The sequence below is a fragment of the Protopterus annectens genome, chromosome 16.part0 (genome assembly GCF_019279795.1).
Source record: "Protopterus annectens isolate FY-2018-M chromosome 16.part0, PAN1.0, whole genome shotgun sequence".
In the NCBI taxonomy this organism is placed as follows: domain Eukaryota; kingdom Metazoa; phylum Chordata; order Ceratodontiformes; family Protopteridae; genus Protopterus; species Protopterus annectens.
This window is the reverse complement of record NC_056750.1, coordinates 366,405,195-366,418,216: the sequence shown is the minus strand read 5'-3', so window position 1 is coordinate 366,418,216 and position 13,022 is coordinate 366,405,195. Positions and strand designations below refer to the sequence as shown.

Here is a 13,022-nt window from a genome sequence, read left to right as displayed (position 1 = left end):
TAAGCTAAGACTACGGCAGCAGTGATCAAATGATAATCTCCCACTATGCCACCACCAGTCCAAGATGTTACTCCACAATAAAAAAAATTTAATACAGAAAACCAATAATTTCAACCACAGAAAACTAGTCTCATCATTTTACATTTTAGGACTCAACTACTTAACTATCTCAGCTGGGAAATGCCCATTATGCAAGAATGCAAAGCTCATCTACAAAAACTTCTACATCCAAGAGACATTACAATTTGAGGGATGCTACAGCACTAGGACAAAATGTGTGATGTAAGCTTCTTCCCCTCATTCAGCCCTTTCTCAATGTAAGGATGCACAACGTTTCATTCACAGGCAAGGAAGGGCCATCTACCAAATAACCACACACAAGCAACTAATTTCTACCAAAAATGCATGCCGTAGAGTGCACACCTACTCAATGGATTAATTTTTCCCCACATCCACAAATTAGCACATTATCACGGTTTATTCCAAACCATCAAACCTGGTTCTGAACTTGGTCACAAGCAAATGTGAACATATTAAGTCATCAGCAATAAAGATAATGCATGCACTACACGTTTACAGACCTTGGTCTGATTGGCCGAGGAAGAAGGCGTAGACTGTGCTTTTGTTGTTTCTGTCTCTGGTTTTTTTTCTTCTGTTGCCATGGCTCTGCAGAAAGAAAATCCAGTTAAAATCTGAACTGTATAACACACGATGGAGCTCTTGAAACAAAGCTAAAGAAAAGATTCCTTGCTGATAAAAGGATTATTCAAACTAACAGCCATTTTACAAAAAAATAGTTAAGTTTAAAAAAAAAAAAAAAAAAAAAAAAAAAAATACTTCCCATAACTTGGAACCTGTGCTATCCAGTATCATTATTCATAACTGATGGGTCTTTGATATGACCTAGGATCTGAGCCAGCAACTAATGGAGAGAGCCAGAGATAAAGCTCCTCCCCTTCCCATAATCCCCTGCTGACCTCTAGCCCTCAGACTAAGCTTACTGAACAAATAGGAGCACAGAAAATTCTGCATAGGAAAAACAAACTATCCCAAACTGGAACCATCTCAGCTCTACCAGAACCCCAGAAGGCAGGGGAAGGAAGGAGGGAACGCGATGAATAATGACACTGGATAGCACAGACTCCCAGCTATGGTAAGTTCATCGGATGCTGTGTGCGTCATTATTAATCGCGCATGGTCAGAATCCCCAGCTACTATGAACCCTGGGTGGCCTCAAGGAAGGATATGTCAGGGCACAGAGGAACTAAAGGAAGCCCTATTCCTAGACACCAAGTCCAACTTATAGTGCGAAACAAAAGTTTGGGGATTTGACCACATAGTAGCAGCACAAATCTCAGCCAAGAAAAGTTTAGCTAAGAGGGCTGACAACATAGCCACAGACCTAGTAGAGTAGGAGTGGGCTTTAATTGGTTTGTATAACTCCATATACTTGCTATCAAAAATGAAGGAAATTCAACTAGCAATCCATCTGGAAATAATCACTTTAGTAACAGTCAGACCTTTTCTGTTTTGAGAAAAGGCCACCAAGACCTGGACCAACTTCCGAAATTCCTCAGTCCTTTTCAGATAAAGTAATTGCCTGTGAACATCTAAACAATGCAACATGCATTCTCCTTACAGTAATTAGGGAAGAAAACCGGGAGTTGTACTGCTTCATTGAGGTTAACTTCCAAGCTCAAAGTATTTCTCCTAAGGGACACCCTATCCTTGTGGATGACCATAAATGGAGGTTTAAGGCTTAGAGCCTGCAGCTCCGAGACTCTCTTGGCAGAAGTAATGGCCACTAAAAATGTCATTTTCCAAGACAGGAACTTATCACAAGAAGCAGCTGGTTCGAAGGGCTTTTGTGTCTGACTGCAGCACCAAGATCAAACCCCATGGCGGGGAAGTATCTTTAATAGGCGGTCTAAGGAAAAAAAACTCCTTTAAGAACGGCTTTGCACAGTTTAGAAAAGAAAGTAGGCGCCTCATTCATGTGCAAGTTAGAAATGGTCACTAACAAACCTGACTGTAGAAAAACTTAACCCATCCTGAAAAAGGACAAAACGTTAAGTTATCAGGAATCAGGGCCAAAAAGGGAAACAAATTACTCTGTCTAGCCCAAATAGAAAACAGTTTCCATTTACTGGAATACACCTTCTTAGTAGAATGTTTTTGAGAGGCCAAAATAATGTTCCTCACAGGGGAAGGAAGCCTGGATTGTGAAAGGATTACTGGAACGACAAAAAACATGCAGTTAAATGAGGAGTCTGGAGACTGGTAAGTGGAAGACTCCAGGGATGGGAAACAAGATCCAAAATGGAATCCAATATCCAGGGTGGATACTACAGATGAGACAGTGATAGGCAGAACCACGCCTGCCGAGTCCAGAAGGGGGAATGAGGATATGAAGGGTCTTCAGGCAGCGAGCTTTCTGTAAGATCATGGGAATCGGTGGAGTAGGAGGATAAGCATAGAGGAGTCCCAGCAGGCAATCGTGAATCAGAACATTCCTGGGTGACTCCCCCGCTGGAGGGATCAGGGCAAAAAAATTGCTGCATTTGCGGTTGACTGGGGAGGCAAGGAGATCACAGCATGGTTGACCCCTAAGGTCAGATATCTGACTTGCCACTGACGAATTCAGGGATCACTTGTGGGGACTTAAGACAGACCTGCTGAGTTGGTTGGCCAGCACATTGGAACAGACAGAAATGTGAGTTGCAAGAAGGAAGCACCAGAAAGACATCACCCATTTCCATACCCTCGTGGCATCTCTGCACAGGGGAAAAGATCGGGTTCCTCTTTGCTTGTTGATGCACCAGACCACCACCATGTTGTCCGTTTCAACTGCTATGGTCCCTAGAGGGAGACTCTCCTAAAAGGCTAGCAAACCTAGGTCGTCTGCCCTCATCTCTAGGATGTTTATGTGCAATTTGGTCTCTATGGGGACCAAGAGCCGTGAACCATCCTGCCCTGAAAATGCCCCCCCCCCACCCCAAAAGGGAGGAGTCTGTGGTCACCTGTGGCCATGGGTCGGGGAAGACAAAAGGGTCTACCTAAAATTAGATCCAGAGTCTGAAGCCACCATGCAAGATGATTAATGCACACCTGAGAAATCTTGATGTTCATTAACATGGGGTGAATCTGAGCCAGGGTCCACTGCAGAACTTGCATATTATACCTGGTGAGAGAAACTAATTGGATAGTAGCCACCATCGAACTTAGGGATTGTAGATGCAGATGGATGCTCTAGAATCAGCGAGCTAGAGACATGATCCTGAATAAGGTGAACTCTGAGTAAGGGTAGTGCTGCAGTCTGCAATATAGTGTTCAACTGAACCACGATAAACTTCAAATTTTGGCATGAAGAAAGGCTGGACTTGGGCAAGCTGACTGTGATTCCCAGATGGTGAAAGACTGAGGGCTTAAGAGGTGGCCATTGATAGTAGATGCTTTGTGGGGGCTGTGTGGAGCCAATCGTCCAGGTACGTACAGACCTGGAATCTGTGTAGCCAGAGATGAGCTGCCACCACTCCAATACATTTTCTAAAACACCTGGGGGTCTATGGTGAGTCCAAAGGCCAGGGCTCTGAACTTGTAATGACTGGCCCCTAATTGAAAATGCAGGTGTCTCCTGGAGTGCCTGCAGATTTTGATAGGATAGTATGCATCCTTGAGATCCACTGAATGCATCCAACTGTCCTTGCACAGAGACAGAATGGAGTGAACAGTGACCATCCAGAACTTGGACTTCTTGACTGACAGGTTCAGTGTATGTTGCCTGTTGCTTCTGACTGGGTGGCACATTTACAGCCAACTGGCTTATGGGAGTGGAGTAGGAGAAGGGAATGATGTATCCTCTGTATAAGATGCCCTGCACCCATTTGTCACTTAATTTTGCAGTGTTTCGTGATGCAGGGACAACCGCCTAATGACTGCCTCCAGAGGCGAGCAATCTGGCACTCCTTCAGAAGCACTGGAAGGGTCTACCAAAAAAAGATTCTCTGGAGCCCTGATTCTGCAGTTCGCCCCTGTTGCGAGGGCGATGTCTTCCATTATTTTTCCTGCTCTGCCTCTAGGGGAACTTTACCCAGTGTGTCCTAGAAAGACCTTGGAGACTTTCTGAACCACATTTTCCCACCACCTCTCTGACCTTTAAGGAAAGGGCTAGTAGGTGTAAAAAACTGCCCCATGGCAAATAATGTCTTGCCTTCCTTTTCACACCTGCCGAGAGTCTCTAACCTTAGGCCCGAAAAGAGAAGAGTCATCCAAAGTGGTATTAATGAAGAAAGACCTGAAGGGCTCCGCGAAATTGCTAAGGCGCATCCAAGACTGCCTTGTGATTGAGATGCTTAAACTTGCCGCCCCACCCGTTCTATCTGCTGCATACGATATGAGCCTCATTGACAAGCTGACAACTGAATTTAGGGTGGCGAGCTAAGCAATGACTATCTGCCATCATGTCAGCTACAGCTCCTTGGAGGGAGTATGACAGTTCCATTAATGGGGCCCCTCTGCAATCTTGTGAAGTGTGTAAGATAGTTCTGTGACTAAGACGAAGGTCGCTGACCAAAGGACTCACTTCCCATACCTATCCATGGTTCAGGAATCCTTACTTGAAGGATGGGTAGAGGAACTGGTCTCTGATAGCATCTTTTTAGTGGCCACCACCATGACCATGGCATCAACTGCTACACTTTTTGTCAGAAAGGTCCTATCTTCAGGTGCCGTAATGTATTTGGCCATCTAGCAATAAAGTCTATGGAGTCTGGGGTCTCCCAAGCCTTCTGAGAGATTACGTCAATAGGTTCATCGGAATGAGGGGTCACCCAAGAGGTTGAAGGCCAAGACCCAAAGGCCTTCAGGTAAATCAACTCTCTGGCTTATGGAAGGGGTGGACTGCCAGTCACCTCTGATTTAAAATTTCCAGGATGTCTCCAAAGGAGTCATCTTCAGAATGTGACCGTGGGGACCCTTCTGCTTCACTGATGTTGTGTCAGATGCGGTAGACTACTCCAGGGAGTCAAGATGTTTCCTCTTGCATGTCCTCTTCCAATGCAACTCCTCAGTGGGATATTCTGGGAAGGTTTCAGCATGTCCTCTTCAAATGGAACTTCTCAGTGGGATATTCTGTGAAGGTTTCAGAAGTGGGGAGAGTGCCTTGCTATACATCTTGAGGCCTGGAGTCTCTGCGGTCCTGTGGAGAGGGTATGAGAGAAGGCAAAGACACTTGCACAGAACTGAGAGGAAGATCAGAGGGACACTGACTGCAAAATTGTCAGAACCCTCCTCATAACTTCAAAGACAGTACTGCCCCTGTTCCAAAGAGCTCCCAGACTTCGACAAAAGGGTGGTTGGGGCCAATGGAGCCTCCGGAGCAGAAGACAGAAGCTCCAAAGCAGAGTCATGAACTGAACTCAACTGCACCGAAGTCCCAAGAAGTAGGGTTGGATCCAGAGAGATCCAAGTCAGTTCAACAGACCCGACCAGAGTGAGTCGGCTCCCAGAGGTCTCCTGCTCGGAAGAAACAGTCAGGGCAGATACTAGATCAAAGGAGTGTATGAGTCCCGAACCAGATACGGGCACAAGCTGGGATATCGGAATCTTCCATCTGCAATACCAAGGGGATGAATCAGAGAAGCAGCAGGCGCGTGTGGGGGGGGGGGGGGCCTGATCAGATTCCTTTGGGTTTGGATCCAATAACAATTTGGCCAAGGCCAGTGTCTTCAGCAACCTTTGCATCATCCTATCCATATCTTCATCGGATAGACTCCTGGTGGATCCGGTAGAAAAGGGTAGATCTTGAACTAGTTAAGAAAGGTGATGATGCAGAGAGTGGACTGGTTTCAAAGGTGGTGATTGGCTCCAATACATAAATTCAGAAAGCAAGGTCTGCTTCGGAGATGAAGGTTCCAGTTGCTCAGAAGAAGCTTTGGCTCCCATTTCAGCTGTCTACTCCAAGGTTTCCTTTGGAGCAGACAGTCTGGGTACTTTTTGTTTCAGCTCCGAAGATCATCTCGGCTCCTAAGAGACAAGTTTTTGAGACTTTTCCAATTTTTGATTTTGAAGAGGACTCTAGGGATACAGCCTCAAAACAGGGAGTTTTTATAAACCCTTTTAGGAGTTTATTCTTGCACATCAGCGCTCTGTGGTTAAATCCATGGCAGATGGAACACGACTCTTGCAGGTGAAAAGCCCCCAAGCAATGCACACAATGTATGAATCGCTAAAAGGCATTTTTTCCAAATTTTTCACACTTTTTAAAGCTCAGAGGCTTCCCTTCCTGCTTTTGTGACATCCTATAAAAGCCAAGGAGGAAAGAGGAGGCGCACGCACAAACACTTGCAGACGGTCCTTCAAATTAAATGGACAGAAATTTTTTGAGAGAAGGAAGTTGTCTTTTTTTTTTTTTTTTTTTTTTTTTTTTAATAGTCGTACTCTAAAATGGATAAAGAAAGTGGGGAGGACTGACACAAAGGGGGAAACAACCTCTAACTCAAATGAATGCTAGCTAAAGACCCAAAGGGGGTAAAAGAAACCAACACTAACAGTCACTATGTTATTAATGCAGAGTAATGACATATTGATATACTTTAACAAAAAATCTAAACCATCAAGGATTAATATGAATGTCACTATAAAAAAAAAAAAAAAAAAAAAGAGAGAAAAACACATAGCCCAGAGCTTGCTAGAGAGCCTCCTTTGCTGTGTGGCAAACATGATATGAGGAAGCTAAGGGGTTGCATTATGGGTAAAGAAGATGTCCACGAGCTTTGCTGATGACCTCGAGCTATTGAAATGGCCGAGAATGATCCAACTCATTATAGGTTCATAGGTAGGTACTAGGCTATCTGCCCAAGGGCCTACGTATGCCTAGCCATCAAGGTTCCATGGCTTATGCCACCCAAGAAAGTTATTTTCCTGTGCCACTGTCAAGTAGAGACACAGAAGTGTTTCCCAGGGTGTATTTCCTATTTACCATCCACTCAAGATTTTTCTTGAAGAGTGCTAATGAATAACTTTGCTTGACATAGATGGGTAGCTTGCTCCAGAGTGTAAGTATGAGTATTAGTGAGAATAAAGGTGAGGGACAATACATCACTAATTTCTGCAACACCAATGTTTTCTAAGTTGTGTGGTAATTTTTTAAATTTTTTTTCCTAAATGTTTGAAAATCAAGCAGTTTTACCCGATCTTCTGAGTTCTGTTTAGAAGTACATTAAGTACGTGTAAGAACGTACCATAACAATAGATGTCCCACTGATCACTGTTGCAGTACACCCTGAAATACACATAGTCACCACCAACATCCACCTGGGGTACCAAAGTTTTACCCTCTCAAGGTCGTACGTTCGACATGACCTCAGCTCATAAGCATATGGGTATATACATGGACAGAACAGTGCGGATCCTCAAACAGTCTCCAAACCAGTGGCGATTGTGATTACAGACAGATGGAGACTGGTCAGCTACAAGGGGCAAAGCTCAAGTAAGTGGAAAAAAAAAAAAAAAAACCTACTCCCATTTTCATAGAGCTGAGAATAAAGCCGACAGGGAGAAGAAAAGTTGATGTAAGCCAGAGAAGATGGGATGGAGGAAAGGATGAAATACTTCAGTGATTAGTGAACATCTCCAGTTATGGTAAAATATCTTTAACAGCTGTACTATGTCCTGACTGAAATCCATGTTGTAGTATTCCTGACATATGGGTGATTCCAAGAGCTGAAGGAGGTAGACAGAAGGGTAAGTGGCCGAGTCCAGAAAGGACTGATCTAGCAAACGCAGCTCTGGTCCTTGAGCAGGCATCAATCATGGTGCGTTTGGTTTAAGTGTGCACAGAGAACCAGGTAGCAGCTTCCAAGATTGACCTGTCATGTACTCCCATGTAACAAAGTACCTGAGGAAGCGGACTGCCCTAGTGGAATGAGCTTGAGGCAAAAAGACAAGGACTTACCATAGTGCAAGCAGCAAAAACAGATAGCCTCAGAGATCTAAGTTGCAATAGTTTCTTTGGAGACCAGCTTGCAAAACGTATGGTTCAAAGGACAAAACAGCTTGTCAGTGTTCCTGAAGGACTTCGTTTTACCTAGAAAAGATTTCAGTTGAATGTCCAGTGTATGCAAGATTCCTTCCTCCTACTTGGAAGACTGGGAAAGAAAGGGGGGGGGGGGGTTAGCCTGAGGGCCAGCTCATTCACTACCTTAAACATGAAGAATGGATTAGCCCTGAGAGTTGCCTGGTGTTTGTGGAAGAGGGGCAATGACCATGAGAACATGCAACTCAAAACTCCTAAAAGGGTCGACAGACAAAAGGATATTTTCAAAGTACAGAATTTTAAAGCAGCAGAATATGCTGGTTCAAAAGGAGGCAACGTAAGCCTTTCCAGCACAAAAGTGAGATCCCAAGGGGGAGAGATTGGTTTCCTTGGTGAGTTAAGATGCAGAACACCCCAGTGGAAAAGCTCAACTTCAACACTAGCCACAAGTGGAGGGCTAAGAAGCAGGCAAGCATGATGGCCAACAAGTGTAGTTTTATAGAAAAGTAAGCCAAGCCTAGACTTAGTTTGCAGAGGCACTGTAGTACAGCAGGGACCTGGTTTAAGAGTAGTTCCTGATCGTGCTTGTGGTACCAGCAGGAAATTGTTTTCCATTTAGCTGTGTTAACATTTGCTAGTAGTGCCTCTCCTGGCTTCCTGCAATATTTGAACAGCTTCAAAGAAAAGGTGTCTGAAGGATTAAAATCCTGTCATCCTTCTTTGAGAAAAACTTAAGCACAGCCAAGGATAACCATAAAGCCTTTTACAGCTACGTATGTAGCCTAAAAAGGTAGGACCCAAGCATGTGCAGAACTAGTGATCACCAGTATCACACACTGACCCCAAAGAGATAACAAAACCTGCTAGTGGATAGGTTTGGTGTAAATCTTTCCCCCTGATCCCCTCCAAACTTATCACAAACCTTTCCCCAACCCCCCCCCCCCAACCCTACATATCTAGAGAGAAGGTCATCAAAGCCTTGTACAAGGCAAAAAACACAGCCTCTGTGTGACCAGACAGCATCCAATGCCATCTTCTAGACAGGCTAAAACATGAACTACCATCACCACTAAGTACCTTTTTCAATCATGTCCTAACCACTGGCTTTGTTCCTGTGGAATGGACAACAGCAACAGATAATCCCTCCACAAGCGTGGCTTAAAAACAGACCCAGGAAATTACAGATCCATAAACCCAACCAGCCTCACCTGTAAGGCCATGGAATGTATCATCATGGACCTCAAATAAAGACATAGGAGACCTCCAAACCCTGGAACCAAACCAATTCAGCTTTGTCAAAGGCAGATAGTGTCTGTTAAATCTGGTGGATTTCTCTGAAACTGTGACCAAGGCCATTGACAAGGGCAAATCTGTGCACACATCATACCTCAACTGGACATAGGCTTTCAACACAAACCCACACTCAGGCATTACCAATAAACTTGGCAAACTGAATGTAAACCCCTTTGCTGCAAGATGAGTTGCCAACTGTTACACAAACCGGATACACACTATCAAAGTGGATTACTCCATATCAACTAGCAGACCTGTCACCAGTGGGGTTGCCACTGGGGTCAGTGCTGGGCCCCCTACTGTTTGGTATATACTTCTCAGAAGTTCAGATCAAAACTGCAGGGTTGTGGCCGACTAAGTTTGCAGACAACTGCAAACTGGGTGCAATTACTGAATCCCCAAATGTCAGCAGCATAGACTTGTCTAATATCTGTCAGTATAGACTTGTACCTTGTACAGACCAACAACTGGTGGCTTAGTCAGTCTCAAACTAAACGTAAAGAAATGCATCATCATTCCCTTTGGCACAAACAATGTCCCTTCACACTATCAAATCAACAATACTTTAAGTACCCATGAAATGTTAAGGAATCTGGGCTCATATGTTGACAAGTGACTAACTAATGCGTCTATTGTAGTAAGGAAGTCTTTCTATGCAGCACACAGTTAGTAAAGGCATCTCCTCAAAAGCGAGAGGTTATGACCCCCCCCTATATACTCTGCACTAACCCGTCCCATAATTGCGTATAATGCGCAGTTCGGCACATACTGTACAAAGCACCTGCAGCTATTAGGGAGACCTCAGAGGTTTCCAACAAAGAATTTCAAGGGACTCCCGCACGTGCCTTACACAGACAGACTAAACTCCCTGTCACTATACTCTATTGTATAGACTTCATAGGGGAGACTTATTCCTGCCTTACAGAGCAATCTCAAACCCAAACCTAATGAATTTGCTGCATATCTGCAAATCAAATGGGACTAGAGCCATCTGCTCCACGGACCTAAATATGGCCTACGACTTAAATAGGACATGCTGGTAGGACAGATTTGTCTCAGAATGACTGTCGAGTCTTTGGAATAAGCTACTAATTCATGCGAAACAGAGTAGTTCTATGACACTGTTCAAGACGAACCTGGATAATTGGATGGGACACCATAAATTCTTACCAGGGATAGTGCACACAACCCTCCAGGAAATGGGCAGTTATTACTAAATGCAATCTTGGGTATTGACTTGCATTTATATGGTACTAGACTGGAATGAAATGGCTAGGCTTGTAATGACCTCCGGGTCAATAGACTAGTAATCTCCTATAATCATCAAGAGTCAAACCAAGAGGGGGCAGATCATTTTTGTCAAGTGATCAGGTCCTATTGTAGAGGTACTTTCCTGTAATTTCCCTTTGTCATGGGAAATATCAGGAAGAAGCCAATGCTGCCTCATCCAAAAGGGGGGCAGTACAAGGAGTTTGAATGCTTCCTCTTGTGCCTGCAGAAAAATTCTTTTAAGAAGAGGCAGTGGAGGAAAGGCATAGTGAGAACTCTCTATCCAGTGGAAGGAGAAAACATATGTCTTCCACACTGTGGGGCAAGGTTCTCTAGTGCAGAACTGGAGGAGCTGATGGTTGGATGGTGATGTAAAAAAGGTCTACCTGAGGAATGCCTCACTGAAGAGAGACTGCCTGAACAGCCTGCCTGCACAGCCATTCTTGGGAGTCCTTCAAGTTAGCAGCTTTGGGAGGCTGCCTGCACATTATCCTGGGAAGGAATATATGTGGCTGTGAGGGTGATATCCATCTGGGTGACTAAATTACATGCCCCCTGTGCTAACTTGCACAACTGTGAAGGCCTGGTGCCTGCATGTTTATGTACCTCGTGACTGTGGTGTTCTCCATGTACACTAGGAGTGGTCCAGGTTTCGACAGGTCGGAGGTCTGCAGTGCTTAGAAAAAAAGCCCTCATTCCCTTAATAATATGCTCCTTCAGGAACAGAGGTTGCCATCTGCCCTAACCCAGTTTGATCCTCTCTATGAAACCCATGCCTCATCAGTGGAGTCTATGTGGACATCTTGAAGATGAGGAGGTAGTGTAAGAGAAGACCTGGGTTACGTTCATAGTTTAAAGTTATATACCAGGCTAATGACTATAAAAGCCTATATAAAGCCTTGCTGTGCAATCCAACCCAACTGTGTCCCTGTGTATTAAAGGCGTTTACATCGAGGGGGATGGTTATTTAAGATGTTTCTAGAGGTTACACAAGTGGAGATACGTCAGAGTCAGACAAATGCCTAAACTAGCAAAGACATGGGGGCCAGACCTTGGATGAATTTTCAATTTCCAGTCCTTTTGTTTACGTTATGCTTTAAGAGGGTTATGAATGAACTCTGCTTCATATGGCTGGGGAGCCTGTTCCTGATCAAAGGGATCCTGTAAGACATCTGTTTTGCCAACATGTTTTATGTCACAAGCAAAATTAATATCCTTGGATCTAGTGCTTTTAATGCTATTCATTTTGTGATGTGCAAAAGTTCCATCAGGGCTGGAAAAGAAGATGCCTTATATGCCAGGTAGAGATTGCCTCACAGTAACCTGCAGGAGACAGTACAGAGATTGTGCCATACTGATGACCTTGAAGCCCTGTGTGTTTATACCCTGGATTCACCTGGTAAGGAGCCCTTGCGGGCATTCCAACTGTTGCAAGTTTGGTCAGGTACATGCAAAAGGGAACATTACATTCAATGATAGGTCTGATAATAGTGGCACTATGGACTTCTTTGGACCTGGATGCAATGCCCTTACTTATAAAAATTTGTGCAACCAAATGATTCTCTTTTAGCCTGGCCACACGCTTGAAGAACAGATTACTGTCTGCACATGGTACCAGATCCACGATTACCTGGTCAACTCTAAGTTGCATGTTATCAATGGAGTTATTAGCTTGGGTGGCAGTTTCCCCAAAAGGCACTCTAATGAATTTCTTGACACTGAATTTTAGACCATAACTTGGACACTAGCCATTTGGCTGTGTTAGACCCTCTTGTAAGATGTGCATCATGGGGGGAAAATATACGATGCTCTCAATTTGCAGTAATCTGCCAACTTGGTCAGCCAAAGGCCCTTGACATTACCCTTGACCTCCAAGAAGCTGACGACAAAAGTTCTAGCCCTGAGGTACCCTGCTGGTGGCCGCTCTCTTAGTGGAGGGAGTATCACCAAACCTGACTTCCTGGGTCCTGACAGCCAGATGTGGCAATCTGAGTAATGTAAGAGTTTATGTAGAGTTTGGGGGGGGGGGCTTTTTGTCAACTATACCCAAGTACTGTACTGAACACCTTAGCCAGGTCAAAGTAGGCAGTATGCAACATTTTCCCCTCATCCAATGCCTTGGTAACCTTCTCAGTCATCCACCAGGTTTAATAGGTATGATCCCTTGACAAAGCCAAACTGGGCTGGTTCCAGTGTCTCTGAAGGTTGCCTGCGTCACTGTGGATCATTTCATAAGTCGTTCCATGGCTTTCAGTATTAGACTAGACTAGTCAGACTAACAGGTTCACAGTTTCTGGGGTTAGTTGATGGTCCACACTTGTGTAGTGGGATAACCATTGCAGTCCTCCATTCTCATGGTACAAAGCCTGTTTTAAGGCTATAGTTGAAAAGTGACTCAAGTCGTCCTGATAGGTCATGTCTCCAG

At 44.4% G+C, this 13,022-nt stretch overlaps 1 protein-coding gene across 1 annotated transcript in view; it reads right to left on the bottom strand.

Annotated features, from left to right (window-relative positions):
* The window catches only part of WDR5 (WD repeat domain 5), a 1,892,625-nt gene that overhangs the window by 1,639,170 nt on the left and 240,433 nt on the right, over positions 1–13,022 (bottom strand). The window contains exon 3 of the mRNA XM_044058043.1: positions 582–666. Within this exon, the coding sequence (XP_043913978.1) occupies positions 582–662 (81 nt within the window). The 5' untranslated portion in view covers positions 663–666. The remainder of the gene's footprint in view (positions 1–581; positions 667–13,022) is intronic.